At 41.9% G+C, this 27,473-nt stretch overlaps 1 protein-coding gene across 1 annotated transcript in view; it reads left to right on the top strand.

Annotated features, from left to right (window-relative positions):
• Positions 1-27,473, top strand: part of MYO10 (myosin X) — a 216,060-nt gene that overhangs the window by 100,823 nt on the left and 87,764 nt on the right. The window contains exons 4-8 of the mRNA XM_075826765.1: positions 7,837-8,024; positions 20,653-20,787; positions 23,199-23,323; positions 24,991-25,004; positions 25,093-25,177. Coding sequence (XP_075682880.1) covers positions 7,837-8,024; positions 20,653-20,787; positions 23,199-23,323; positions 24,991-25,004; positions 25,093-25,177 — 547 coding nt within the window. The remainder of the gene's footprint in view (positions 1-7,836; positions 8,025-20,652; positions 20,788-23,198; positions 23,324-24,990; positions 25,005-25,092; positions 25,178-27,473) is intronic.

Raw genomic sequence — 27,473 nt, 5'->3', positions numbered from 1 at the left:
GTATAGGTGTGTACGGCGTAAAACTACAGCTCCCAGCATGGCCCGAACAATGGTAAGGATATGCTGGGAGATGCTGTTTCACAAAAAATAAATCCTATCATAATCATACCACCCATCATCTCGCTGCAGATCATACAGTGACTACAATACTGATTAGAGGCAGAATAAACATTTACATTAAGTGACTCACCGGTGACGTCTCAGATTCTAGTTCTTTTTCTCCATCCGGTCCAGACCTCTATGATGACTTCTCCCGGTCCATTTCTGCAGTTTGCCGCTCACATGTCTTCAGCTTCTCACTTTACCAACATTTCTGCACCTATAAATAAATATAAAGTTATCATTATACCACACACTACACCCCTAAATATAATAGTGCCATACACTGCACCTCTAATTATAATAGCACCATACACCGTGTCCCACACACACACTGTGCCCCCTGTAGATAGTGCCTGCCATAGAGCCCCCTGTAGATAGTGCCCCCATATAGCCCACCCCTGTATATATTGTCCCACAAATAACTCCCCCTATAGTGCTCTACAGATAGCCCACCCCTGTATATAGCCCACTGTAGATATAGCCCAGCCCTGTATATAGTGCTCCACGTATAGCCCAACCCTGTATATAGCGCCCTGTAGATATAGCCCACCCCTGTATATAGTGCTCTACCGATAGCCCACCCCTGTATATAGCCCCCCTGTAGATATAGCCCACCCCTGTATATAGTGCTCCACTGATAGCCCAACCATGTATGTAGCCCCCTGTAGATATAGCCCACCCCTGTATATAATGCTCCACATATAGTCCACCCCTGTATATAGTGCTCCACATATAGTCCACCCCTGTATATAGTGTTTCACAGATAGCCCACCCCTGTATATAGTGCTCCACATATAGCCCACCCCTGTATATAGCCCCCTGTAGATATAGCCCAGCCCTGTATATAGTGCTCCACGTATAGCCCAACCCTGTATATAGCCCCCTGTAGATATAGCCCACCCCTGTATATAGTGCGCTACAGATAGCCCACCCCTGTATATTGCCCCCCTGTAGATAGAGCCCACCCCTGTATATAGTGCTCCACAGATAGCCCAACCATGTATGTAGCCCTCCTGTAGATATAGCCCACCCCTGTATATAATGCTCCACTAGATAGTCCACCCCTGTATATAGTGTTTCACAGATAGCCCACCCCTGTATATAGTGCTCCACATATAGCCCACCCCTGTATATAGTGCGCCACATATAGCCCACCCCTGTATATAGCCCCCCTGTACATATAGTCCACCCCTGTATATAGTGCTCCACTAGATAGTCCACCCCTGTATATAGTGCTCCACAGATAGCCCACCCCTGTATATACTATATACAGGGGTGGGCTATCTGTGGAGCACTATATACAGGGGTTGACTATATGTACAAGGGGGCTATATACAGGGGTGGGCTTTCTGTGGAGCACTATAGGGGGAGATATTTGTGGGATACTATATACAGGGGTGGGCTATATCTACAGGGGGACTATATCTACAGGGGGACTATATCTACAGGGGGACTATATCTACAGGGGGGCTATATCTACAGGGGGGCTATATCTGCAGGGGGGCTATATCTACAGGGGGACTATATCTACTGGGGGACTATATCTACAGGGGGACTATATCTACAGGGGTGGGCTATATACAGGGGTGGGCTATATACAGGAGTGGGCTATATACAGGGGTGGGCTATATACAGGGGTGGGCTATATACAGGGGTGGGCTATATCTACAGGGGGACTATATCTAAAGGGGGGCTATATCTACAGGGGTGGGCTATATCTACAGGGGTGGGCTATATCTATAGGGGGGGCTATATACTCGGTCATTCATTGCTTCTAATTGTACCTGTGTCCTTGCGACACAGGTACAATTATAGTGCAAGAGGAGGTGGCACTGGTGCCCCCCTCTAAGCTGCGCCCGGGGCACATGCCCCGCCTGCCCCCCCTGGCTTAGGTGCCCATTGTATGCACTTTTTGCAGTGGACATGGGTCAGCATGGGCACACTGACAAGTCTGCGGCTGCGATGCACTGTGTTCTGACACCTTTATATCATAGCAACATATTCAGCAATATGCGCTACAGTAGATCTTCTGTGGGATTGAACCTGACGGACTTGCCTTCACTTCTCTTGTTGCTGATTCAAGCGATTGTCTTTTCTTGGACCATTTTTGATAGGTACTAACCACTACATACCGGAAACACCACACAAGAACTGCTATTTTGCGACCCAGTCATGTAGGCATCACATCTTGGCCCTTGTCAAAGTCGATCAGATTCCAACATATTAACTTTAAGGTCACGGTCAGACGTGGTGGAATTGCTGTTGAATTCCGTTGCGGACAGCAGCCTTTTTTTCCAGTGGTTTCTATACCTTTCTAGGTAACTTAGTTCTGACGTTGCGGAAAACAACAGTGCGGAATTTAGACTGTGCTGCAGAATTTTCACTCCGCAGCATGCACTGTCTGTTGTGGGGAAGCAGCGGAATTTCACTGCGGATTTCAGCCTTTGCAATGCAAAGGCTGAAATCTGAGGCAAGTCCTTTGTGATATCAGCCACGTTTGAATTACCTGTCAAAAATGCAAATTCATATTTGACAGGTACAGGTACAGATCCGTTGCATAATTGCCGCAAATCTGCGGAAAAATCTGTAGCAGAAAAATTCCTCCACGTCTGAACATGCCCTAAGAACTGACAGTTCACTTGCCGCTTCATATATAGAAAACCTTTGACGGGTGCCTTGTAACAAGATAATCAATGTTATTCACTTTACCTGTCAGTAGTTTTAGGCCGAGTTCCCACGGGTCGGATTCGCTACGTAAAAACTGTGCAGCGTTTCCGACCTAGTGTATCAGTGTGTTTTGTGCAACTTTGCAATTACATTTTATTCAAAATAATTTTTACTTTTTGAGATACAACTGCTTTATATCCTGTATACAGAGCATCTGTATCGTTCGCTGAAACCTGTATCTTTCCGGTCAGCAGGACTGACGGGTTCAATGACAGCGGATCCTGCGTGTCTCTGACGCACAGGATCGAGCTGTTAGGCCGGTTTCCCACAGGTCAAATACACTACATAAAAATCACGCAGTGTGTCCGACTTGGTTGTGATTGGCTGCAGCGGTCACATGGGATGAAACGTCCTCCCAGGAGGCTGGGCTGCAGGAGGAGAGTGGTCTGGGTAAGTATGATTTTTTTATTCCGGAATTGCGATATTTTTTTGGGCGATTACACCGCAAAAGTCGCAACACTTAGCTTTCTGTTGCGGGTTTTGCACCCCAATTGAATTCAATGGGGTAAAAACCCACAACAGAAAATCAACAAAGATACAGCATAAATTGACATGGTGCGGAATTAAATTCCCGCACCGCAGGTCAATTTATTAACGTTTACGCTGCGTTATTTTTCCGCAGCGTGGGCATGAGATTTTCTAAATCTCATCTACTTTGCTGCTACTGTAAATGCTGCGGAGTTTCCACACACAATTCTGTTGTGCAAATTCCGCAGCTTTTACGCTACGTTGGAACCCGGCTTTAAAGGGGCTGTATAGGATTAGATAAACATGACTGTTGGGGTATGTTCACACGGCTTATTTACGGACGTAATTCGGGCGTTTTTTACGTCTCGATTTACGTCCGAAAATGCGCCTCGATAGCGTTGGCAAACATCTGCCCATTCATTAGAATGGGTCTTACGATGTTCTGTGCACACAGTCATTTTTTTACGCCCCGCTGTCAAAAGGCGGGGTGTAAAAAAGACGCCCGCGTCAAAGAAGTGCCTGTCAATTCTTCAGACGTAAATGGAGCCGTTTTCCATTAACTCCATGGAAAAACAGCTCCATTTACGTCCGTAATGGACGCAGCGAAATAGCGCATCAACATGCCATTACGGCTGAAATTACGGTGCTGTTTTCTCCTGAAAACAGCCCCGTAATTTCAGCCGTTACGGACGCTGCCGTGTGAACATACCCTTATATTCCAAAACCAGCGTGGCACCTGTTCATAAGATGTGTCTGGTATAGCAACATAGCTTTATTAAAGTGAATGAGGCTGAGCTGCAATACTACATACAACCTGTGCACAGGTGTGGCACTATATATATAGTCACATACCAGCACATTGAAGTCATCAGTTTGGTGTCATGTTCTGTCTTATGATACTAAGTTCATTATCCTTTTGATGATTTTGTGTACTTGGACATGTGTTTTTCACTACATTACAGTAACGTCCTTATACTACTGTGCTGGATAAAGTCAACACAAACAATGGCTCCGTGTAGGGAATGTGACCTTAGATGTACAGTTTATCATTTCGGGAGAAAGTTGGACAATGGCCAGTGCAAATTAGTGGGAGACAGGGAAAATTACTCATTACATTACCACAGGCTTTAAACTAAGTTTGAGAGCTAAAACAAGACCATGAATTATCTTGTCTGTGTTTATGATGGATCAGCAGATACATTCTCTAAGTAATGTTCTTTCTATTGCCTGCTCATTCTCAAAGACATGTGTTTTATTTGCGACGGAACAGAGAACAGTGACTGTATACAGCTGTTGTATTCAGCTGCCTGGCATGTGGTTTGTACATTATAGCTATAGATTCCGTTAACCTTGTTAATGCAGCGTTGTAAAATGAAATGGTCATTTACTGGTTAATTAACCAATGTAATATTTAAAACTGCAGAAATTCATTAAAATTTGTTATGTAAAATCCAGAATTTAACATAACTATGGTACAACCCCAGTCATATACACTGGGCCAGGGAAAATGTAAACTAGTCCTAATCTTTTTTTCGATGGCAGCTACAACTGGATTGTCCAGAACAGTTATTGTACAGGGTGGCCCTGTGACTAGTAATTACCAATCTGTTTAGCAATATGGTTACAGCCAGTAACCCTGGGGCCCTATACAAAAACTTGAAAAGTGGCTCTATCCGATTATGACCACCTGTGAGTTTCAGAAACTTGAAAGGTTTGGATTATTACTTTCTTTTTTCCGCCCTTTCTTGACTTCTCACTTATCTACTGCCTCTCCTCTTCCATTATCCCTTTTCCAGTGGTGGAAACACAGTAGTCAATAAATGATTTGTGATACTCTGTCACGAGATGTCTATACTATATGTGTCCATGTTTGGTGTCCCAATGGTTGTGATGTGGATTACAACCTGTCAAAGGTTTTTCTAGCATGTCACGTTGTATTGAATTTGTTTAATGAAAAATTGCAGTCCTTAACCAAATGCAAACAAAGGTAAGGGTCGACACATCTGTATCCTGTTGTTCAAGTGGTCAGTGTATGAATGGCAGCATATGTTATTTACATGTTCGTGTCCTCCTATGCAATTATATGTGGTGAACCCAAGGAATAATAAAGGAGAATTTCTCATCATATTATGCTGGGCAATGGTTCGGTTTCACTGTTTTTCAAGCTTAGCTTACCTTAGTTGCGTGCCTGTATCCCTACCATATTCATTTTTCACACCAGTGCACAGATTTACATGACACGTCTTACTACCATAGACATGAAAGGGAAGTTGCCACCATAGAAAGACATTTTGCAGATAAGAGATAGCTGTCTTTGGTCACCCAGTCACCCAGCCTGAATTTTAGTTTATACCAAAATCTCCAGATTTCTCCTCACTCCTCCACTTCTCTTTTCATGTCTGTCAGTTTTGTATGTTATTTTTGTAGTCACATCGCTGTGTCTTATTTGCCTTCTTCGATTAGTACTTAGGGCATCCTCCACTGATGGATCCGTCAACTGTCTGACTAGTGAATCCCTAACTTGGTTGCCTTTTTATTACCACATATAAGTTTCAATCCCTACTATTCCCTTATATCTTAACCTCTCCTTATTCATTATTTCCCTATTAACCCCTTTAGTACCATCCTATTTTGAGTTTTCAGGACCAAGCGTCTTTTTTTCGTGTTTTTATCGACACATTCCAAGAGCTATAACTTTTTTATTTTTCTGTTGACAAAGCTGTAATATAATCATTACTTGATATATGGTTGGCATGTTATTATTTTTAGGACTATGTGATTATGAATCATATGTGCCAGTGTTTGCCTCTAGACTCTTGTAACTGTATGACATATTTTTATTTTTTTTAAATGTGTTCTTTCTTGCCATCTGCAGTCTCCTAATTGACCCTCCGAGATTCAGCTACAGCTAAGTATAGTGGTAGTTCTGGGCATCCAATTTGAAATGCGAAACGCTGGAAAATTCTGTGTGTGGTTTGGACTGGCAGAAGCTTTTTCAAAAATAGCAAGACATATTTGTTGTTGCTCTTTAGTTTTCACATCAAAGGACATCATGTCTAATAGTCAGATGATGGAATTAAGAGAAACCCAAGTAAACTGGAAAAAAGTCCTCCCTCAGCAGAAAATTGTAGAAAAAGGAAAAAGAACAGTCTTATTGTAAAAGTCAATGGCCGCGCCCGCCCGTCTCTGATGCTGGCATGTCTGCGTCTTTTACAGATGTGTTTATGTGAAGTTGCCAGTCTGACATGAGCTCCAGCACAGACCGTGGTCAGGAAATGCCATTGATATGATTTGAGTCTGTAGATGTTGTTGGAGTAGTAGTTGAGTTCTCAGCCATAGGGAATCATTCTTTTTTTAGCTGCCTAATTCTAAGCAGTGCTCAGAAAAGTATATTTTCTACAAAATACAAAAATAATTGATTTTGCTCTTCAGATACATATATTGATATATACTGAGTGTGGTACAACTAACTGTACCAGGGGCGGACATACCACTGGTGCAACCTCTGCAGGGGCCCAGTTGGTAAGGAGACCCATTGCACCCTAGTAGGATGCTGCTAATGTCTATAGCTCACAAATACTGGTAAATTGTTAGAGAAACATAAGGGGGATGCTCTATGGTGAGATATTATCCCATATACTGTTCTTGCACTGCTGTCTGTGTCCACCCCTGGGGTATACAACATTTTCGAAGACCAAATAGGGACACTTAGGTGCCTCTTTGTTCAGACAGATAGATTTGACACCCCTGAAATATGTCCTTAGACACTTAAATGAGTTGTACAGGATTAGAAAATATGTCTTATTTGTTCTAAACACAGTGCCACACCTGTTCACAGGTTGTGTGTGGTATTACAGATCATCCCCTTGGACTTTAAGTGCGCTGAACTGGAATACTTGACATAACCCATGGACAGGTGTGGTGCCTTTCCTGGAAGAAAGTCGCCTTTGTTTTCTAAGCTTGTACGACCCCTTTAGAGCAGGGAATACAAAGGATAGGGGGGATTTATTGGCATTTCTTATGCCAGTATTAATATAAAGACTGCTGGTGTAAAGTGCAGCTGATTTATTAAAAGGCGCCTCTTATTAAATTAGGCGCATCTTTGGCTGTCCGTGTGCCAGAAAGGGAAATCTACAAAGGCTATGGGCTGGTGAAGATTTCTGCTTTAATTTGCACTAGTCGTATATTATAGTAAATGTGTCAAGCCGCGGGTGGTCCCAACCCCCTCCCATAAGATCCGATCCCTTTTTAAAAAAGTAGCGGAGGTGGCGTAGAAGCATCAGACTTTTGAGGCATTTGCTACTTTTCTACACCAGAAAACTAGTAGAAAAGTTGATAAATTCCCCCCTAAATGCACTTTAGGTAACTATCCAACATTTCATGCCTCATGAATACTACTTGGGTAATCTCTACTAATGTAATTCATTCCTAACAGATTCATAGACTACGTGTTTTTAGCTCATCGAATCGCAGAAAGGCATCTTAATGACTGTCCTGGTGCATGTATAAGTAATGTTTTCCTTTTGTGCTTTATTTCAGACCTATATTGGCTCCATTCTTGCCTCTGTTAACCCCTACAAGCTAATACCTGGTTTATATGACCGAAACACAGTGGAGCTTTACAGCAGGCACCACATGGGAGAAATTCCTCCTCACATCTTTGCTGTGGCCAACGAATGCTACCGCTGCCTATGGAAGCGCCACGACAATCAGTGTGTTCTTATCAGGTGAGTGGCAGCCATATTCTTTTACACAGTGAGCATGACCGAGTAATATAATCTCCTCTGATTTATAGAAATGGGATACAAACATTAAAGTGGAGATTAAAAATGGTCATGCAATGTGAATTTAATGCAATGTCGTTAAGACTTGTAATATACGTTATCTAGAACGGCTTCTTGAAATATTTTGAAGCTCACACCGGACACCGTTCCTTTGTCCTGTAGACAGAATCCATGCTGCCAATAGGAAGGGAGAGTAGGTATTCAATCTCAGTATATATGTGAAAAGTATAAAGACTTTAGTCCAGCGTTAGACAACATGAGACTAAAGTTATCATCAAGCCTGGGCCTGATATATTGTACAGCATTACAAGGCATATGGATTGATACAACGTTAGGTAAGATGAGATGGAGTTAAATGTAATGTTTCTGCCTTACTATACCAGTTTTTTCTTATTTTGTCATAATTATATAGTTTTGCCCTTCATTCCCCCTTCCCCTCGGCTTTGTTAATTCACATCAGGTTGCATGGTACCTTACTGTGTGGGCAGAACGGCTAGAAGCAATGATGGATTGACATCTGTTGTTCAGTTTAGGGCTACACATACTAATGTCCAGATTCCGTGAGCTATTGTCATGTCAGGCAACTTCTCAAATACATATCTTTAAACAACATTTATAATAATGATGATGGTTGACAAGTAGCGCGACATTTGTATTAAGGTTTTGTATAGAGTGAAAAGTTATGAAAAGTTGAATCCTGGGTTTCGATAAACATGTTTTTTATATATGAGCTTTTGACATTGGTTCCGCAGACAGTTATTACATATAGGCACAGACACTAAAGCTCACTGTGTGAATCTTCCGTAACGTTTCACTGCCGGTTATTATCGGACTTCCTGGGAATGGTTTGAGATAACTCTGCTCAGACGATTTAGGTTGATATCCTACCATGAAACACCATCCTGAAGTTAAATAGCAGATCTAATGTGTAAGATTACTTCAAATTTGTAGCTGGGAGATGAGGTATGTAAAGCAGTTATCGCCCCCTGGTGGCGGAAATGCTTAACAGAGTTTAGGGAAGGAATAAAGGAGAAACTGGTGCAGCAAAAATTGGTAATTGATCATTTTTATCTGTATATGTATGTATGTGTATATATATATATATATATATATATATATACACATACATATACAGATAAAAATGATCAATTACCAATTTTTTTGCTTGTTTTTTTTTCAGAACTTTCTTTTACGTTTTGTACATTTTCCCAATTTTTTGTGAAAAAAATATATTGGTTTTCTAACACTAATACATATATATATATATATATATATATATATATATATATATATATATATATATGTACCACTAATACATATATATATATGTATCAGTGTTACAAAAACGATATATTTTTGTTACAAAAAATTGGGAAAATGTAAAAAGCTTGAGAGTTCTAAAAAAAACTAGCAAAAAACGAATCACGACTGATTCCAAGAATGGCCGGCCTTAGCTACGTGTGACACATGCGGTCGCGAAGTTAAAATAAGGGTATGTTCACATGGCAACGCCAATTACGTCTTTGCACGTGCAAGCGTTTTTCGTGGCGTCCATTACGGACGTAATTGGAGCTGTTTTTCAATGGAGTCAAAGAAAAACGGCTCCAATTATGTCCCAAGAAGTGACATGCACTTTTTTGAGGCGGCCGTCTTTTTACACACCGTCTTTTGACAGCGGCGTGTAAAAAAAAAAAAAGCCTGTCTGCACAGAACATCGTAAGACCCATTGAATTCAATGGGCAGTCGTTTGCAGACGGTTTGGAGCTGTTTTTTCGGCTGTAATTCCAGGTGTAAAACGCCTGAATTACGTCCGTAAATAGGGCGTGTGAACATACCCTAGGGGTATGTTCACACGGCCTAATTTCAGACGTAATTCGGGCATTTTACGCCTCGAATTACACCTGAAAAGACGGCTACATTACGTCTGCAAACATCTGCCAATTGCTTGCAATGGGTCTTACGATGTTCTGTTCAGACGAGGTGTCATTTTACGCGTCGCTGTCAAAAGACGGTGTTTAAAAATACGCCAGCGTCAAAGTGCATGTCACTTCTTGGGACGTTTTTGGAGCCGTTTTTCATTGACTCCATTGAAAAACAGCTCCAATAACGCCCGTAAAAGACGCTACGAAAAACACGAGTACTTGCAAAAACGTCTGAAATTCAGGATCTGTTTTCGCCTGAAAACAGCTCCGTAATTTCAGACGTATTTTGCTACTGCGTGTGAACATACCCTAAAGATTAACTTATACTTATCTTTCCTCCCAAACGTTCCTGCGCTGGGGGCTCCCGTCACCTCTGTTCACTGTTTGTATACAGAGCAGCTGCAGCGGTGATGTACTGTCGACGTGATGTCACCACTGCAGCCGCTCTGTATACAAACCGAGAACAAAGGTGACGGGAGCCCCCAGCGCAGGAACGTCTGGGGAGAGAGAGGTAAGTATGAGCTGCTTTCTTATTTTAACCTTTTCAGGTCTGAGACATTTTTTGCTTTTTCATTTACATTTTTCACTACCCGCCTTCCTAGAGCCATAACTTTTTTTATTTTTCCGTCAATAGGATGGTGGTTATTTTTTGCGGCATGAGTTGTAGTTTCTATTGGTTTCATTTATAGTACCATATAATGTACTGGGAAACTGAAAAAAATTCTTTGTGGGCTGAAATTGGAAAAAAACCGGATTCCTCCATAGTTTTTGGGGTTTAGATTTTACGGCTTTCATCGTGCGGTAAAAACAACAACTTAACATTATTCTGCGGCCCAATACGATTACGGTGATACCAAATTTCTATAGGTTTTTCATATATTTTACTTATTTTACAAAGAAAACTATTTGTTAAAAAAAAATATGTTGTTTTGCCACATTCTGAGACATATCTTTTTTTTATATTTTTGTCTAACCGGTGTGAGGGCTTATTTTTTGCGGGGTGAGCTGTAGCTTTTATTGGTACAATATTTTGGTACATGCAACTTTTTATTAATTTTTTATTACATTTTTTTGAGTTAATGTGAGCAAAAAACAGCGATTTTGGCTATTTTTTTTTTTTTTTTACAGCCTTTACAGTGAGTTAAATAAGAAGTAATAAAAAGTACCAACATTGCCCACGTGGACAGCCGTTTTAATATTTTTGTCCTGTTTTACAAAAGATAGCCTTTGAGTAAACGGAGTAAGGGCCAGTTCACACGTTGCGTAAATACTGCGGATTTTCCACAATGGAATTCGTTGCAGAAAATCCGCAGCAAATACAGCAGCAGCAAAGTGGATGAGATAAAACAAATCTTCTCCACACGCTGCATAAATACTGAGCGTAAAAAACTGACCTGCGGTGCAGAGTTTTATTCCGCAGCATGTCAATTGTATTTTTGTAAACGCACCTTACTTGTTGCAGGTTTTCCCCATTGTATTCAATGGGGAGGTAAATTCTGCAACAAATAGCAGTTGTTGTGTTTTTTGCGGCGGGTTCGCAGCGATCCTGCCGCAAAAAACGTTACTCAGAAAACAAACAATATATTATACTTACCTAGGAATCTGTGTTTTATCCTCCTGGGATGACGCTTGATCTCATGTGACCTCCGCTGCAGCCAATCACAGGCTGTAGCGGCGGTCACATGGATGAAACATCATCCTAGGAGGCCGGCCTGGATGATGTCAGAGGGCCGGCCTCCCGGGCTGACGCTTCATCCCATGTGACCGCCGCTGCAGGCTGGCTAAGTGCTGCAGTTTTTCGCAGCTGACATTCCAGGCGAGAAACTGCCCCACAGTTTGGTGCGGATTTTCGGCCCAAATTCCCTGCGGCGCACAGGGTGGATAAGCTGCATTCTTTTACGCAGCGTATACCGCCCCGTGTGAACTCATCCTAAGGGCATGACCACACATGGCGGAATTCCTCCGCAACTGTCCGCATCAATGCCGCACCTAATCCGGGTTGCGGATTACGGCTGCGGATCTGCACAAAATGTGCAGAAAATTGATGCGGACTAGCTGCTGCGGACTGCGGGAAAAGTGCTTCCCTTCTCCCTATCAGTGCAGGATAGAGAGAAGGGACAGCACTTTCCCTAGTGAAAGTAAAAGAAATTCATACTTACCGCCCGTTGTCTTTATGACGCGTCCCTCCTTCGGCATCCAGCCCGACCTCCCTGGATGACGCGGCAGTCCATGTGACCGCTGCAGCCTGTGCTTGGCCTGTGATTGGCTGCAGCCGTCACTTACACTGAAACGTCATCCTGGGAGGCCGGACTGGAGACAGAAACAGGGAGTTCTCGGTAAGTACGAACTTCATTTTTTTTTACAGATACATGTATATTGGGATCGGTAGTCACTGTCCCGGGTGCAGAAACAGTTACTGCCGATCGCTTAACTCTTTCAGCACCCTGGACAGTGACTATTTACAGACGTCTCCTAGCAACGCTCCCGTCATTACGGGAGCCCCATTGACTTCCTCAGTCTGGCTGTAGACCTAGAAATACATAGGTCCAGCCAGAATGAAGAAATGTCAAGTAAAAAAAGCAAGACGCATCCGCAGCACACATGACATGTGCATGACAGCTGCGGACTTCATTGCGGAACTTTGAATCTCCATTGAAGTCAATGGAGAAATTCCGCCATGAGTCCGCCACTGCTCCGCAACAGACAGAGCATGCTGCGGACACCAAATTCCGCTCCGCAGCCTATGCTCCACAGCGGAATTGTACGCATCGTGTAAACGAACACTGCTAAATTAAAGTGAAAGTCAATGTAGAAACGGCTCCGCTGCGGATTAACGCTGCGGAGTGTCCGCAGCGGAATTTAAGTGCAATTCCGCCATGTGTGAACCCGCCCTAAAGGTAATTTCACATTACATCCTGCCCATCCGTGTAATGTATGCACCGGGAAAGCTCCCAGAACGTATGGTAAACAGTCCCATACACCTGATGGAGGTTAAAAAAGCCTCAGTTCGGGTGGGACTGCGCAATTTTATGCAGTGGCGTCCAGTAAAAAAAAATTATACTGTATGTTTTTTTTGTGTCCATATAATGTATGCGCCAGGAGCTTTTCCGCCGCATATGATAAATGGACAGGCAGGACGTAATGTGAAAACACCCTTACGAAAACATAGGCCTTGTTCACACTGTGCTAAAAAAGGCGGAAAAATCGGACGCAGAACGCCTCCAAACATCTGCCCATTGGGGAAACGGCATTCTGTTCCGACATGGCGTTTTTTACGCGGCCGTTTTGCAAAATGGCCGCGGAAAAATACGGCCACAAGAAAGAAGTGCATGTCACTTCTTCAGCCGTTTTTGGAGCCGTTTTTCATAGACTCTATAGAAAAACAGCTCCAAAAATGGCTGTTAAAAACGCAGCGAGAAACGCGACTTTGAATAAAAAACGGCTGAAAATCAGGAGCTGTTTTCCCTAGAAAACAGCTCGTTATTTTGTGCGTGCACATACCCTTAAAAACACTAGTGTTTTTGTAAAGTTCTATTTAAGGCTCTGTCACCAGATTCTGAAACCCCTATCTCCTATTGCATGTGATCGGCGCTGCAATGTAGATAACAGTAACGTGTTTTTTTTTTAAAAAAACTTACATTTTTGGCCAAGTTATGAGCTATTTTATATATATATGCAAATGAGGTTTGAAATGGACAACTGGGCGTTTTTTTTTCGTTATGTCCAACTGGGCGTGTATTGTGTTTTTAACTGGGCGTGTTTACGTGTATGACGCTGACCAATCAGTGACCAGTCAGCATCATACACTCATGTACATTCATTTGCACAGCAGCGATGTGCAGCCACATACACAGAGATTAACGTTAATCAAGTGTCCTGATAATGAATACACATGATCATCCAGCCTGGACGTCATGTGTACTCAGAATCCTGACACTTCTGAATCTTTTCTGTGAGATTCCAGCAAGGGAAACGAAATCTCGTTTACCTCCGTAATCTCGTGAGATTTCATTTCCCTTGCTAGAAATCTCAAAGAAAAGAGTCAGAAGTGTCAGGATTCCGCAATTCCAGAGCAATTCCGCTACGTCTGGCCATGCCCTTAGGGACCCTTGATGACTGGATCCTCAGGAGCGACCTGAAAGTGCAGCATGTAAATCTTCCCTGCTTTTGACCACCAGCAGGGACTTTACCATTAAATGGGTTTTCCCATCATAGACATTTATGACATATACACAGGATATGGTAAACTGGTTATCCACAGTACACACTTGGTTGGAATATCTCCACTCGATTACGGCAGGATGCAAATTCCAAGTCTAGAAATCCCTTCTGGACAATCAATTGATGCAAAAACTGGAGGACAGCATCCGTATGGCAAAGGTGTAAAAGTGTTTTATTAACACATCCCAGTAACAAAGTGCTACGTTTCGACTCCGCAGGAGTCTATATCAGGCATGCTATATAAATGTCATATACATGCGGTGTCCCACCTCTGGGACCCGCACCTATCTTTATAACGGGGCCCCCTAAACCCCGTTCTACCATTCTGTATTGCGGCTGAAGCGTTGTATTTCCAACCATGAAGAAGGAAACAGCGTAGATTGTTGAGCTACGCTGTTTCCGTATGTCCCATAGAACTGAATGGTAGTTACAAAAACAGCATGGCTCGCATGCTACGCTGCTTCCGTAACTGACATTCCCTACTATGGGACTTACGGAAACAGCGTAAATCACAAGCTTCAGCCACAACACAGAGCGGTAGAACTGGGGTCCCCGTTCTAGAGATAGGTGCAGGTCCCAGAGGTGGGACCCGCATCTATCTGACATTTATGACATATCCTATGGATATAAAAAAATGCAAAAAACTTGAGGACATCATGCTTGATAAAGACTCCTGCGGAGTCGAAACGTAGCACTTTGTTATTGGGATGTGTTAATAAAACACTTTTACACCTTTGCCATACAGATGCTGTCCTCAAGTTTTTTTGTATTTTTTTTATATCCACAGGATATGTCATAAATGTCAGATAGATGCGGGTCCCACCTCTGGGGACCCGCACCTATCTCTAGAACAGGGCCCCCAGTTCTGTGTTGTGGCTGAAGCTTGTGATTTACGCTGTTTCCGTAAGTCCCATAGTAGGGAATGTCCGTTACGGAAGCAGCGTAGCATGCGAGCCATGCTGTTTTTGTAACTACCATTCAGTTCTATGGGACATACCGAAACAGCGTAGCTTAATGATCTACGCTGTTTCCTTCTTCATGGTTGGAAATCCCACGCTTCAGCCGTAATACAGAATGGTAGAACGGGGTTTAGGGAGCCCCGTTCTAGAGATAAGTGCGGGTCCCAGAGGTGGGACACCGCATGTATATGACATTTATATAAAAGATCCAAACATAGGAGCAGCACTGTGTCAATAGCCAGAAACGGTTGGTGCTAGCTTCAAAATATCAAGGAAAATGCTTCCATGGAGGAAGTGAAGCGTTGCTGTGTTGGGTGAATAAATTCACATTTTTATGCTGAGTGCTGCTTCCAGTCTCTTTTTCTTGGATATATGACATTTATGATATACCCGATAGAAAGGTAGCCACCAATAACATAAATTGGTATGTCAATGGAGAGACCACACTGGTGTGCACCACCTAAGTTGAGATCATATATGAAGGGAAGGAGAATAGAGAAGAAAAGTGTGTGGTCTCTCTATAATTGAAATAATAAAAATATAAGTTTTATTAATTAATCAATCTAAAATAGAAAAAAATAGAAAAAAAATTCCAATGGTGCAGTTGGGTGCGTTTGAGTGACCCCTATACACACACCCCCAGAGTGGGCAGTACAGTCAGCAGTATATGCTGATATATAAGGGCATGCAGAGTGTTGTATGGTGAACAGTTAAGGTGCCAACCATGTAGGATGGCTGTGGCACCAAGATAGCGGACGCAGATATCTCCAGCGTTGCCCCACGGTGTCAGAAGGAGTCACAGCGGAGCAGCAGTGCAGACAATCAGCGACCGGTACATGGTGCTGGAAGCTAATTGTGAGTGATAGCCTCCTCAGCTGACTGGATCAGGGAGCTATACGTAGCATGAGCAATGTATTCGCTATTTGCTAAGCCCGATGCGAACACAGTATGTGACTACGAGAGGATAAGCACTGAGATGCTTACATCCGGGGCGCTAGCGTGTCCGGATGTAGTACTGCCGAGACCCGTCCGTGCTCAGTGTGAGTTACCGGACTGGGCTACGATGAAAGATATTGAAATAATTTGCCCTATTGCTGCACCATTGAAATTGTTCTAACACAAAGCACCCAAACATCCTGTGGATTCCGTAAATCATAAATGTCCCTGATGTGAAAACCCCTTTAACCCTTTCAGGGATACTATTAACCCATTTTTTAGGCATTGTATGGCAGATCTTTTTAGACACTGTATTGCAGTTTTATTTGAGCATTCGATGGCACTATTGTGTGGGAAAAACACCAATTCAGCCATTACATTAAAAGCACTGACAGATGATATGTATAGCGTTGATTATTTTTTTGCAATGGCGCCTGTCAAGTGGTTGGATATATCAGACAGCAAGTGGACAGTCGGTTTTTGAAGTTGATGTGTGGGGAGCAAAAAAATGTGCAAGTGAAAATATATGAGCAATTTTCATAAGGGCTAAATTGTGATGAGTGGGCCACCGGGTCCGAGCATCTCCAAAACCGCTGGTCTTCTGGGGTGTTTCCAGTATGCAGTGGTTAGTACCTACCAAAAGTAGTCCAAGGAAGGACAATCCGTGAACTGGCGACAAGTCATGGGCGTTTAAGGTTCATTGATGCTCGTGGGGAATGAAAATTAGCACATCTGGTCCGATCCCACAGAAGAGGTACTGAACCAAAAACTGCTGAGAATGTTAATGCTGGCTATGACAGAAAAGTGTCAGAACACACAGTGCATTGCAGCTCGCTGCGTTTCAGGCTGCATAGCCACAGACGGGTCAGAGTCAAGCAGGCGGAGGCAGTGTGATGCTCTTTGCATAGTTTTGCAGAAAAACCATGGGTCCCGGCCTTCTTGTGGGGGGAGTGTGGTGAGCTTTTGTCTTCTCTCTTTGGACTTCCCAAATTTGCCCATACACAGTGGGAACATTTACTAGTGACAGATACCCCAAAGGCGAAAAGCCTATTTGAACATGTGTAACACGCAATATGTCCTTCCCTGCCCCTTTAACCTATGACCCTATGCTGTAAGTCAACAATCCTAACCTCTGATCCACCGCGCTGCCCAAAGTTAGTTGCCTCAGAAGTGTTGCGGGATGACATTTTCTGTTCTGATGTGACCAAGTTCTGTGCTCAGTTTCAGCACACAAACTCACATGTATCTATGCTTTGTTCAGATTGCATTTGATTTACTGTCAATTTCTTCATTGCATTTTAGTGGTTTGAGGAATGGGAAAATAAAGTATTATTTTTCTTTGTAATTTGTCTTCTGGCACCAAGCTACGAGACACTGAGCTTTTAGTAAGAGATTATATATTACCACAGTGCTGCAAGGCTTCATTGGCTAAGGCTGTCCAAACCAGATTACAGTAACGGATTACTGTATTGCTGTAAATGACCAATTTTGCAGTATCCCTCTTCACTTATCAATCCTTATAAATTACTTTCCGAGTTCATAATTGTAATATTTGATATTAAAAAAATATTTAGTGAAAGTACTTTGTAGCAAAACCCATGAATGACTGGAATAGTTTCTGCTTTAGGCCGGATTTACACGAGCGTGTGTGTTTTGCGTGCGCAAAAGGTACTTAACAGCTCCGTGTGTCATCACCATATGGTGCGCGGCTGCGTGATTTTCGCGCAGCCGCCATCATTATGACTCTCTGTTTATATGTTTGTAAACAGAAAAGCATGTGGTGCTTTTCTGTTTTCATTCATAATTTTTACTGCTGTTGACCGAATCACGCGCGTCCCACGGAAGTGCTTCCGTGTGCTGCGCGTGATTTTCACACACCCATTGACTTCAATGGGTGCGTGATGCGCGAACAACGCACAATTATAGGAGATGTCGTGAGTTTTATGCAGTGGACATACGCTGCGTGAAACACACCGACAGTCTGCACGGCCCCATAGACGAACATAGGTCCGTGCGAGGCGCATGAAAATCACGCGCGTTGCATGGGCGTATTACATGTTCGTCTAAATAAGCCCTTAAAGTATACAAGTCAGCAAGTCCTCTGCTATATTTTATTGATTTTTGTAAGATTCCGGCCTTTTAACTCCTGTCGCATTCAACAGCTATTGTATATTTTTGTGTATTTATTTTTCACTCTACTGTTTTTCTCCACTGGATTTGACTCACCACTCCGATTACTGGGAAATTAGTTTCATGTGTCACAATCATAGCTGAGAAAGGTCTAGTGAGATCCAATCGCTCTGAAATCACTCAATGATCACACAATCAGTCACTTGACTGGATTCACAAGAGCATGTGCAGGGAGCCGGGCTCCTAGCGTCCTAGTTATGTACGATGCTAGGAGTCCCTGCCTCTCTGCAGGACAACTGTCCCGTACTGTAATCATGATTTCAGTACGGGACAGTAGTTCCACGCAGAGGCAGGGACTCCTAGCATCGTACATAACTATGATGCTAGGAGCCCGGCTCCCTGCACTGTGTTCGGCCCGGGACTTGCGGCCAAAATATGTTCCGTCCTTTACGGACCGAACATGCTTGTGTGAATTCAGCCTAAGGCTGGGTTCACACGAGCATGTTACGTCCGTAATGGACGGAACGTATTTAGGCCGCAAGTTCCGAGTTCTAGAGTAAGACTAGATTTTTGGCAAATAGTAGACCATAATACCCATCACAAAACACATCACAGTGGATGATGGGCACATTTTAAAAACACTTTAAAGGTAATGTTCACCTTTGAAGCTTTGACATTTTTGTATTACTCTAAAAAATTATTTTTTTATTCAAAATGAAGCAACTCATTTAATAGTCTAGCATTTTGGGTATGTTCACACGCCCTATTTACAGACATAATTCAGGCGTTTTACGCCTCGAATTACGCCCGAAAAAACGGCCCAAAACCGCGCCGCTGTCAAAAGACGACGTGTAAAAAGACGCCCGCCTCAAAGAAGTGCATGTCACTTCTTGGGACGTAATTGGAGCCGTTTTTCATTGACTTCATTGAAAAACAGCTCCAATTACGTCCGTAATGAACGCCGCGAAAAACACAAGTACTTGCAAAAACTTCAATTCAGGAGCTGTTTTCGCCTGAAAACAGCTCCGTAATTTCAGATGTATTTTGCGTTTGGTGTGAACATACCCTAAGTGTATGCATGGTTACCGACCAAAAAAAAACCCTGTGTAGTCTGATCCTGCAGTTATAATGTCTTGTATCTAACTCCTACTTCTTGCTAACCTACCAAATTTAGGTTAGCAAGAAGCAAGAGACAGATGGATAGTTGCTTCGAAAGGTATAGATACTGCTGGAGGCCAGGTTCACACAGTGCAGTTTTTTACGCCTCCTTTTTAGGCAATACAAGGTGTGGATGATTAAGGGCAGTATAAGTATTACTTTATATGTTTACTCTCTTTAGCATCCACTCCTACCTTTAGCTAAGAAAAAAAAATATTAAAAAACTGTTTCAAAAACTGTACCAAACTGCCTTGTGTGAACCTGACCTAAAGTTGTTGTTTTTTTTTTGGGGGGGGGGGGGGAGTACAAATAGGGCTTAATATGTTGAAACTGTCCAAAAAAAATTGCTATATACTTGCTTACAAATTGAGTGTAATGACATGGCGTCTAATGATATGATCTCAGCTTGGACCGCACAACGTTGGGGCAAGCTTTGATTGGCCAATTCAAGGGGGTTCACCAGACATTAGACATTGAGCCTATTTGTTTCAGCCTACAAAGTACTTACGGTACATTTTCTAAAACATATGGATCCCAACTAGATGAAAGTCACCCCAGCAACCATATATCCAGCTACTGAAACCCCCAGCAATAAGGGTATGTTCACACGGCAGCGTCCATTACGGCTGAAATTACAATGCTGTTTTCAGGAGAAAACAGCACCGTAATTTCAGCCGTAAAGGCATGTGCAGGCGTCTTTCGCTGCGTCCATTACGGATGTAATTGGAGCTGTTTTTCTATGGAGTCCATGGAAAACGGCTCCATTTACGTCTGAAGAAGTGACAGGCACTTCTTTGCCGCGGGAGTCTTTTTTACGCGCCGCCTTTTGACAGCGGCGCGTAAAAAAAATGACCGTCGGCACAGAACATCGTAAGACCCATTCAAATGAATGGACAGATGTTTGCTGACGCTTTTGAGCCGCATTTTCGGACGTAATTCAATGCTAAAACGCCCGAATTACGTCCGTAAATAGTGTGTGTGAACCCAGCCTTATAGCTGAAAATGTAGTATTACATCATACCTATTCAAATGAGTGGTTAACCATGTAATACACGGTTGCATTGGGTTATTCAAAGTTGTTGTCAGGGTTTTAGGGTAATTGTAATCTCGCAGATAAAAGAACTGTAAAGCATGCTTATGTAAAGATATAAAGTATCCTTTTAGTCTGCTTAGATGTTACATACTTGCAGCCATGCATATACATATATACGTACATATGCTAAGATTTATGTTTATTGTTTTCAGCGGCGAAAGTGGAGCAGGCAAGACCGAAAGCACAAAGCTAATTTTGAAATACTTATCTGCAATGAGCCAACATTCTTTGGAAATTTCCTCAAAAGAAAAGACAGCAAGCGTGGAACAAGCAATCTTGGAGAGCAGGTAATGGTCGTACATTAAAAAATATGTACCAATCTGGCCTATTCAATCTCACCTATTGAGTCACAATCAGGTGTATGACAACCACACCCTATACTCAATGACTTTTATGACTGTCCTGCTATAGTAGTGCAATACGACTGTTTTGACACTAGAATTACTTGAATGTCCTATATAGTCAATGAACCGGCTGAGTATGATTTCACTGAAAATTTAAAATGCATCATATGAATAACACTTATATACTTTATATAACTCTTGATATATATATATATATATATATATATATATATATATATATAAATAAATACAGTCCAAAGGCAAATGGACACAGCACTCCAACATACCATAGATTAGGCCATGTGCTCGTTGCCAGGGGATGAATCAGTTCCCAAATTTCAATACAAAATGACCATAGAGCAAAGTAACGGCACCAGGACTTCAAGGTAGATGAAACAGGGTGGATTTATTCACATGAAGTGAGCGACGTTTCAGCAGATGCAACTGACTTTCTCAAGCTACCTTGAGAAAGCTGGCTTGAGAAAAGCAGTTGCATCTGCCGAAACGTTGCTCACTTGAGGTGAATAAATCCACCCTTTTTCATCTACCTTGAAGTCCTTGTGCCGTTACTTTTCTCTATGGTCATTAAGGTAGCTGGTGCACAACAGGTATTCCTGATTCAAGGATTATAAAGGGATTATAAACTATAGAAATCTTCCAGCACTCCAGTGATAAATGTAAATGTGGTTTTATTCAGTCAACAAAGTGATACAACATTTCTGTCCCACCTTGGGATGCTTGAGAAAGGTCCGAAGGTAGGACAGAAACGTTGCATCACTATGTTGGAAAATACACACACATATGTATGTATGTATGTATGTGTGTGTGTGTGTGTGTATATGTGTATATATATATATATATATATATATATATATATATTTATTTAATAGCAATATATATGTAATATCAATATATATGTATTAGCTAAATAATATTAGGAAGTTGTTTATCTTAACAGTTCGTTTTATGTAAACAGTACTCTTTCCAGCTTCTACCAGATCTGACCGCTAAGTGCAAATACTGACGCCTAGAAATTTGACGTGATTTGTTGTTACCTGGTAAAATGCAGTACTTCCCAGTTTCATATATTTTTATCACTTTTAATGTGCCACTTGACTTCATCTGCTGATTGTATCGTTTTAAAAAAGTAAAACATTATCGTTCACAGGAGCAAATGAGCGCCGATCAACGAGTTGTCTCGTTGATCTGTGCTCGCTGCATCGACCAAAATCGGCCGGTGTATTAGGGCCTTTAGATGCAGAACGAAACTTATGCAATGCCATTCTGTATAAATACTGTAATTCATTCCTACCATTTTGCATTAGGTCCAAACATAAAATCTATGTGCACATGTGCAATTCATCTGTTTTATTGATTGAATGCATCTAAACTAAAACATAAGGCAACTCTGAAAAAATATTTTGTCTATGTGTTTTCATTGTTACAGACTACAAACAAACTCTATATGTAGTCTGATCCTTCTGTCATGTCTTACTCTACTCCCTCTGCCGGCTTCTTCTTTCTAACCTACCGTAAGGGAGGGGACAGATGGAAGAGAGTAAAGGCCCTTTTACACCGGGAGATAAGTGGCCGGTTCAGCGAGCGCCGATCAACAAGACCTCGTTTGCTCCTGCCACACGGAGCTATGGATGGGGACGAACGGTCGTTACTCCGATCGCTCGTCCCCATACATTATTAACGTGTCGGCAGAACGTCTCCCTGTTTACATGGAGATGTGCTGCCGACAACGATAATATTTTACTTTTTTAAAGCGATACGACCAGCAGATGATCGTTCATCTGCTGATCGTTCCCCTGTTTACACAGGGCAATTATTGGCAACGAGCATTATATTAACGCTCGTCTGCTCGATAATAGTCCTGTGTAAAACCCCCTTAACTTATGACTGAAGGATCTGATTGCACATATGTCTTGTTTGTGGTCTGTAACCATGGAGATACGATGACCTGCATAGGAGGTGTACACATAAAGCAGTAGGTAATTTTAATGAAATAATTTGAAAGACTATTTGTAATGATGCTGAATTTTAATACGTTATATGCCTTAAACAATACAAAAATGGTTTCAAAAGTGCAGATAACCTTTAACATATAATAACAGTTTCCTTTCTCAGATGCACTTTTAACTTTACAAAGGTGGCGACAAAGATGGAATGCAGGAAACCAGTAGTAAAAAAGATTTATAGACAACAAAGGAGGTTATCATGTAGTTGCTATAACATTTGATGCATGTAAAATCATGTTCATGATTATGGAATAGACATTGCACAATACTTTCAATTAGAAATAGGCTGATGCAACATGATATTAATTTATTTTCGTTTGTGTCTCGTAGTCCAATCATGGAAGCCTTTGGGAACGCAAGGACTGTTTACAACAATAACTCGAGTCGTTTTGGGAAGTTCATTCAACTGCATATATGCCAAAAAGGACACATTCAGGGAGGACGTATTGTAGATTGTATCCTTTCTCAGCAACATAATGACAACTATTAAAGCTCATTTCTACTTATTACATTGTCAAGTACTAATGAGCCGTAATTTACTCTAGTCTAGATGGATGTCATTTCTCAGCTCTAAACAAGAGAGATGTAATCACCATTGTAATAATTAAAAATCTTTCTAGTGTCATCTTTGCAGTGGCGGATTAAGTAGACCATAGGCCCTGGGCTGTTCCACAAACTTGGACCCCCCTTCCCTACCACCCCTCTGCTGTGTCTATAGTGAACACCACCTTTCTGTGCGAGCATTGACAAATGAGTGTTACGATTCTCCTTGGCTGTGTCCCTACATACTGACAGTCTCCAACCATCGCTGACTGTATCACACTGTGTAGGGATACATCCTCTTGACAATGGGAATGGTAACAAGCATTTGTCTATTAGTCCTGGGTACACCAAGACTTTATGTGAAATACAAGGATTTCCTATAACAGACATGTCAGGAGAGGGGACAGATCCTCTATAGATCCAGTTACTCACAAGTGATGTCTTCTCTGATGGGAGTCGTTCTCTTTTCTTCTCCATCTGACACGTTATGGCAACTTCCCCTGATGGCTGTAGAGTTTTCTGATGAGACATCTTTGCCCCTTGCTTCTGCAGCCATTTCCAGCCTCTATAGAAACAAAAAAATTCAGACACCAAGGCCCAGGACCATACATTAAAAGGGTTGTGAGGGCACTAACCGGTTTTTCATACTGATGACCTATCCATGTGCCCGGACAACCCCTTTTACTCAGACTAATAAATTTGGACACTAGACCAGATCCTAGAATACATACAGACCCCAGACCTTCTAAACTATTGCAGTCCCCAGACCAGATGCCCCTAAACAAATACAGACCCCAGAACAAACACCCTATATAAATACAGACCCCAGAACAAGCACCCTAAATAAATACAGACCCCAAAACAAGCACCCTAAATACACACCTCAGACCAGACCCCTAAATACAGACCTCAGACCTGACCCCCTAAACTAATAATAACCACAGACCTGACTCCCTAAAGTAATACAGACCCCAGACCAGACTCCATAAACTAATACAGACCCCAGATCCCCTAAATAAAGTACCCTAAACTAATACCCCAGACCAGGCCCCCTAAATACAGACCCCTTAAACTAATACAGACCCCAGATCAGTCCCCTAAATACAGACCATCGACCAGACCCTCCTAAATACATACATCAGACCAGACCCCCTAAATACAGACCCCTTAAACAAATGCATCCCCTTATACTTACCTAGCAGCTCACCTGACAGTCTTTTCCATGGAGTCTTGCTGCTGTTCTAAACTGCGGTCATGTGACCAGCAGGTCTCTAAACAGTAACAAGAACTGCAGACATAAGGTCATGTGACCTTATGTCTGCAGGTCCTTTTGCAGGTCATACACAATGCAGTTTTGCGGCAAAACAACTCGACAACGCTGCATTGTACTTTGGATGGCCATGGGCCCCACGGGAGCCTTGGGCCTGGGCGGCCGCCCACAACGGCCTGATGATGATCCGCCATTGCATCTTTGTGATCATTCTTTTTCATTCACTTTAAATGTATTCACCCATAGATAATTTCTTAATTTGTTTGGTCATGGTTGTGACTCTTTAACTTCAGTGTTCTCGTAATGAAGATTTATTAGAAAAGGTTAGTAAGACAGTTCTGTTTATGGCATTATTTTGTGTTGCTAAATGGCAAATTACCAGTAACAAGGGTCTTTTTTACCTTCTTGTAGAATCGTGTAGTGCGGCAGAACCCAGAGGAGAGGAATTACCACATATTTTATGCACTGCTGGAAGGCGCAGGGAAGGAAGAGAGAGGTAACTTGACGTACATTATCATTTGGCTTATTTTCTGCAGCTTTACCTAACATTAGAGTGTGCTGTGGTTCCAAGAAGTCCTTTTTCACCAAGGGGAGAGCAATCTCTACCTAGCATTTTATTCACGCAGGAAGGCAACTGCTTTATGGTACAGAGACATGTGCAGCTACCAGGATTAAAGAGGCTCTGTCACCAGATTATAAGTGCCCTGTCTCCTACATAATCAGATCGCTGTAATTTAGATAACAACAGTGGTTTTTATTGTGAAAAACTATCATTTTTGAGCAAGTTATAAACAATTTTAGATTTATGCTAATTCATTTCTTAATAGACAACTGGGCGTGTTTTTACTTTTGACCAACTGGGCGTTGTACAGAGGAGTGTATGACGCTGACCAATCAGTGACCAATCAGCGTCATACACTTCTCATTGTTCCAGCCCAGCTTCTTTCACTGCACAATCACGCTGGGCTGGAACAATGAGAAGTGTATGACGCTGATTAGTCACTGATTGTCAGCGTCATACACTCCTCTTCACAACGCCCAGTTGGTAAAAAGTGAAAACACGCCCAGTTGTCTATTAAGAAACTAATTAGCATAAATCTAAAATTGCTCATAACTTGCTCAAAAATTATCGTTTTTCAAAATAAAAACCACTGTTGTTATCTACATTACAGCGCCGATCAGATTATGTAGGAGAGAGGGCACTTATAATCTGGTGACCGAGCCTCTTTAAGTATACTTATAACAAGCACATATTCTCGCTAGACATCATGCATAGGTCAAGGTTTGGTTGAGTGGTCACTACAGGTATTCTCAATTCTAAACAGATGCTTCCCTTCATATACCTTCCAGATAAGGAGCTGACTGCCCAGGAGTGAGTATGGACTGCAGAAAAGTTGATTCTCCCAGCAGAAAGGGGCTTCCTAAGAACACCCTTCTTAATCCCTATACTGTGCAAAATGATGACAGAAAGATACATTTTTATGATATAAATTTATTCTAATACAACATGTTGGAAGCAGGGGCATAACAATTCACCATGGGCCACCATAGCAATGTTTGATATAGAGCCCAACTCTATGACCACATAATGAAGTGTGTCACAATGTTACTATGACGTTACAGTACAGGCATAATCCACTCAGTAAGATTACAGTTTAGTGAGGTCACAATATAATGCACAGTGATGTCATGCTACAAGGATAATGCACAAAATGATGTCTCGATACAGGAATAATGCACACAGTGATGTCTTGGCATAGACATAATACACATGGTAATGCCACAGTAAAGGAATAAGTAACTTAAATAATTAGTTTAATAAACTTAAAGTGATAGTACAGCACAAAAATAATGGTTCTTTTTATGTCATATTACAGTTATAAAGCACACAATGATATCACAGTATGGGGTAATAAAAAAAAGCAATGCCACTTGAAAAATAATGCACACAGCAGACGCGCCATAAGTAGCCATGGCTCCATAGCAAAACTTGTTCATTAAAGTGGTGTCGATAATATGTCATTTCAGTAGGTACTCTACAATATCTACAGAGATAAGTTCTTTGGGTATTTTTTAAATATGAAGGAAGGTTTTTTTCTGTTCACTCTGGACCTTTAAAAAAATGATTCACTTTGTACCATTTAAATTGAACTATAAAATCTAAACTTCACAATAACAATAATTTGTATTGTATATTCACATTGTGAACTTTCCAATTATTAACAATTAAAATGAATAGTGGACCTGTCATCAGACTATGCTGCCCTTACATGTGAGAACAGGTCCGCTCTCCTATTAGCCCAAATGGCAAAATAAATATTCTGTTTGGCTTTTTAGGAGCTATCAAAGAATCCCTCAAACTAATAATTAAAATGTTTACAGTATTCATGGGGGAGCGCTCGCCCCTGCCCCCCTCACCCCTCTCAGCAGTGATTGACAGGAGGCTGTGTGTCTTCATATACAGCATCCAGCAATCACTCACCGCTGAGAGGGGCGGGAACAGGCGGAAGAAGAGGTGCTCCCCTCATCCAAACAGGCGATTACACTGTGAGTCCACTGTATACTTTGACAGCTCCTATCGGCCAAATGGCACAGTAATTTGTTGTGCTGTTTGGGCTCATAGAAGGGAGGACCTGTCCTCACACTATGCTGCCATTACATATGGCCGCAAACAGTAGTCTGATGACATATCCGCTTTAAGTTTATTTTTTAAAATATTATAGTTAGTGAAAATAATTGACTTACAGCACACAGAATGTAAAAATTATTTGTTTAGTCATATGTTTGCCTGT

Source organism: Rhinoderma darwinii, chromosome 5, assembly GCF_050947455.1.
Source record: "Rhinoderma darwinii isolate aRhiDar2 chromosome 5, aRhiDar2.hap1, whole genome shotgun sequence".
Classification (NCBI taxonomy): Eukaryota; Metazoa; Chordata; class Amphibia; order Anura; family Rhinodermatidae; genus Rhinoderma; species Rhinoderma darwinii.
Note: the sequence above shows the minus strand (reverse complement) of the source record. Positions and strands in the feature narration are given on the sequence as shown.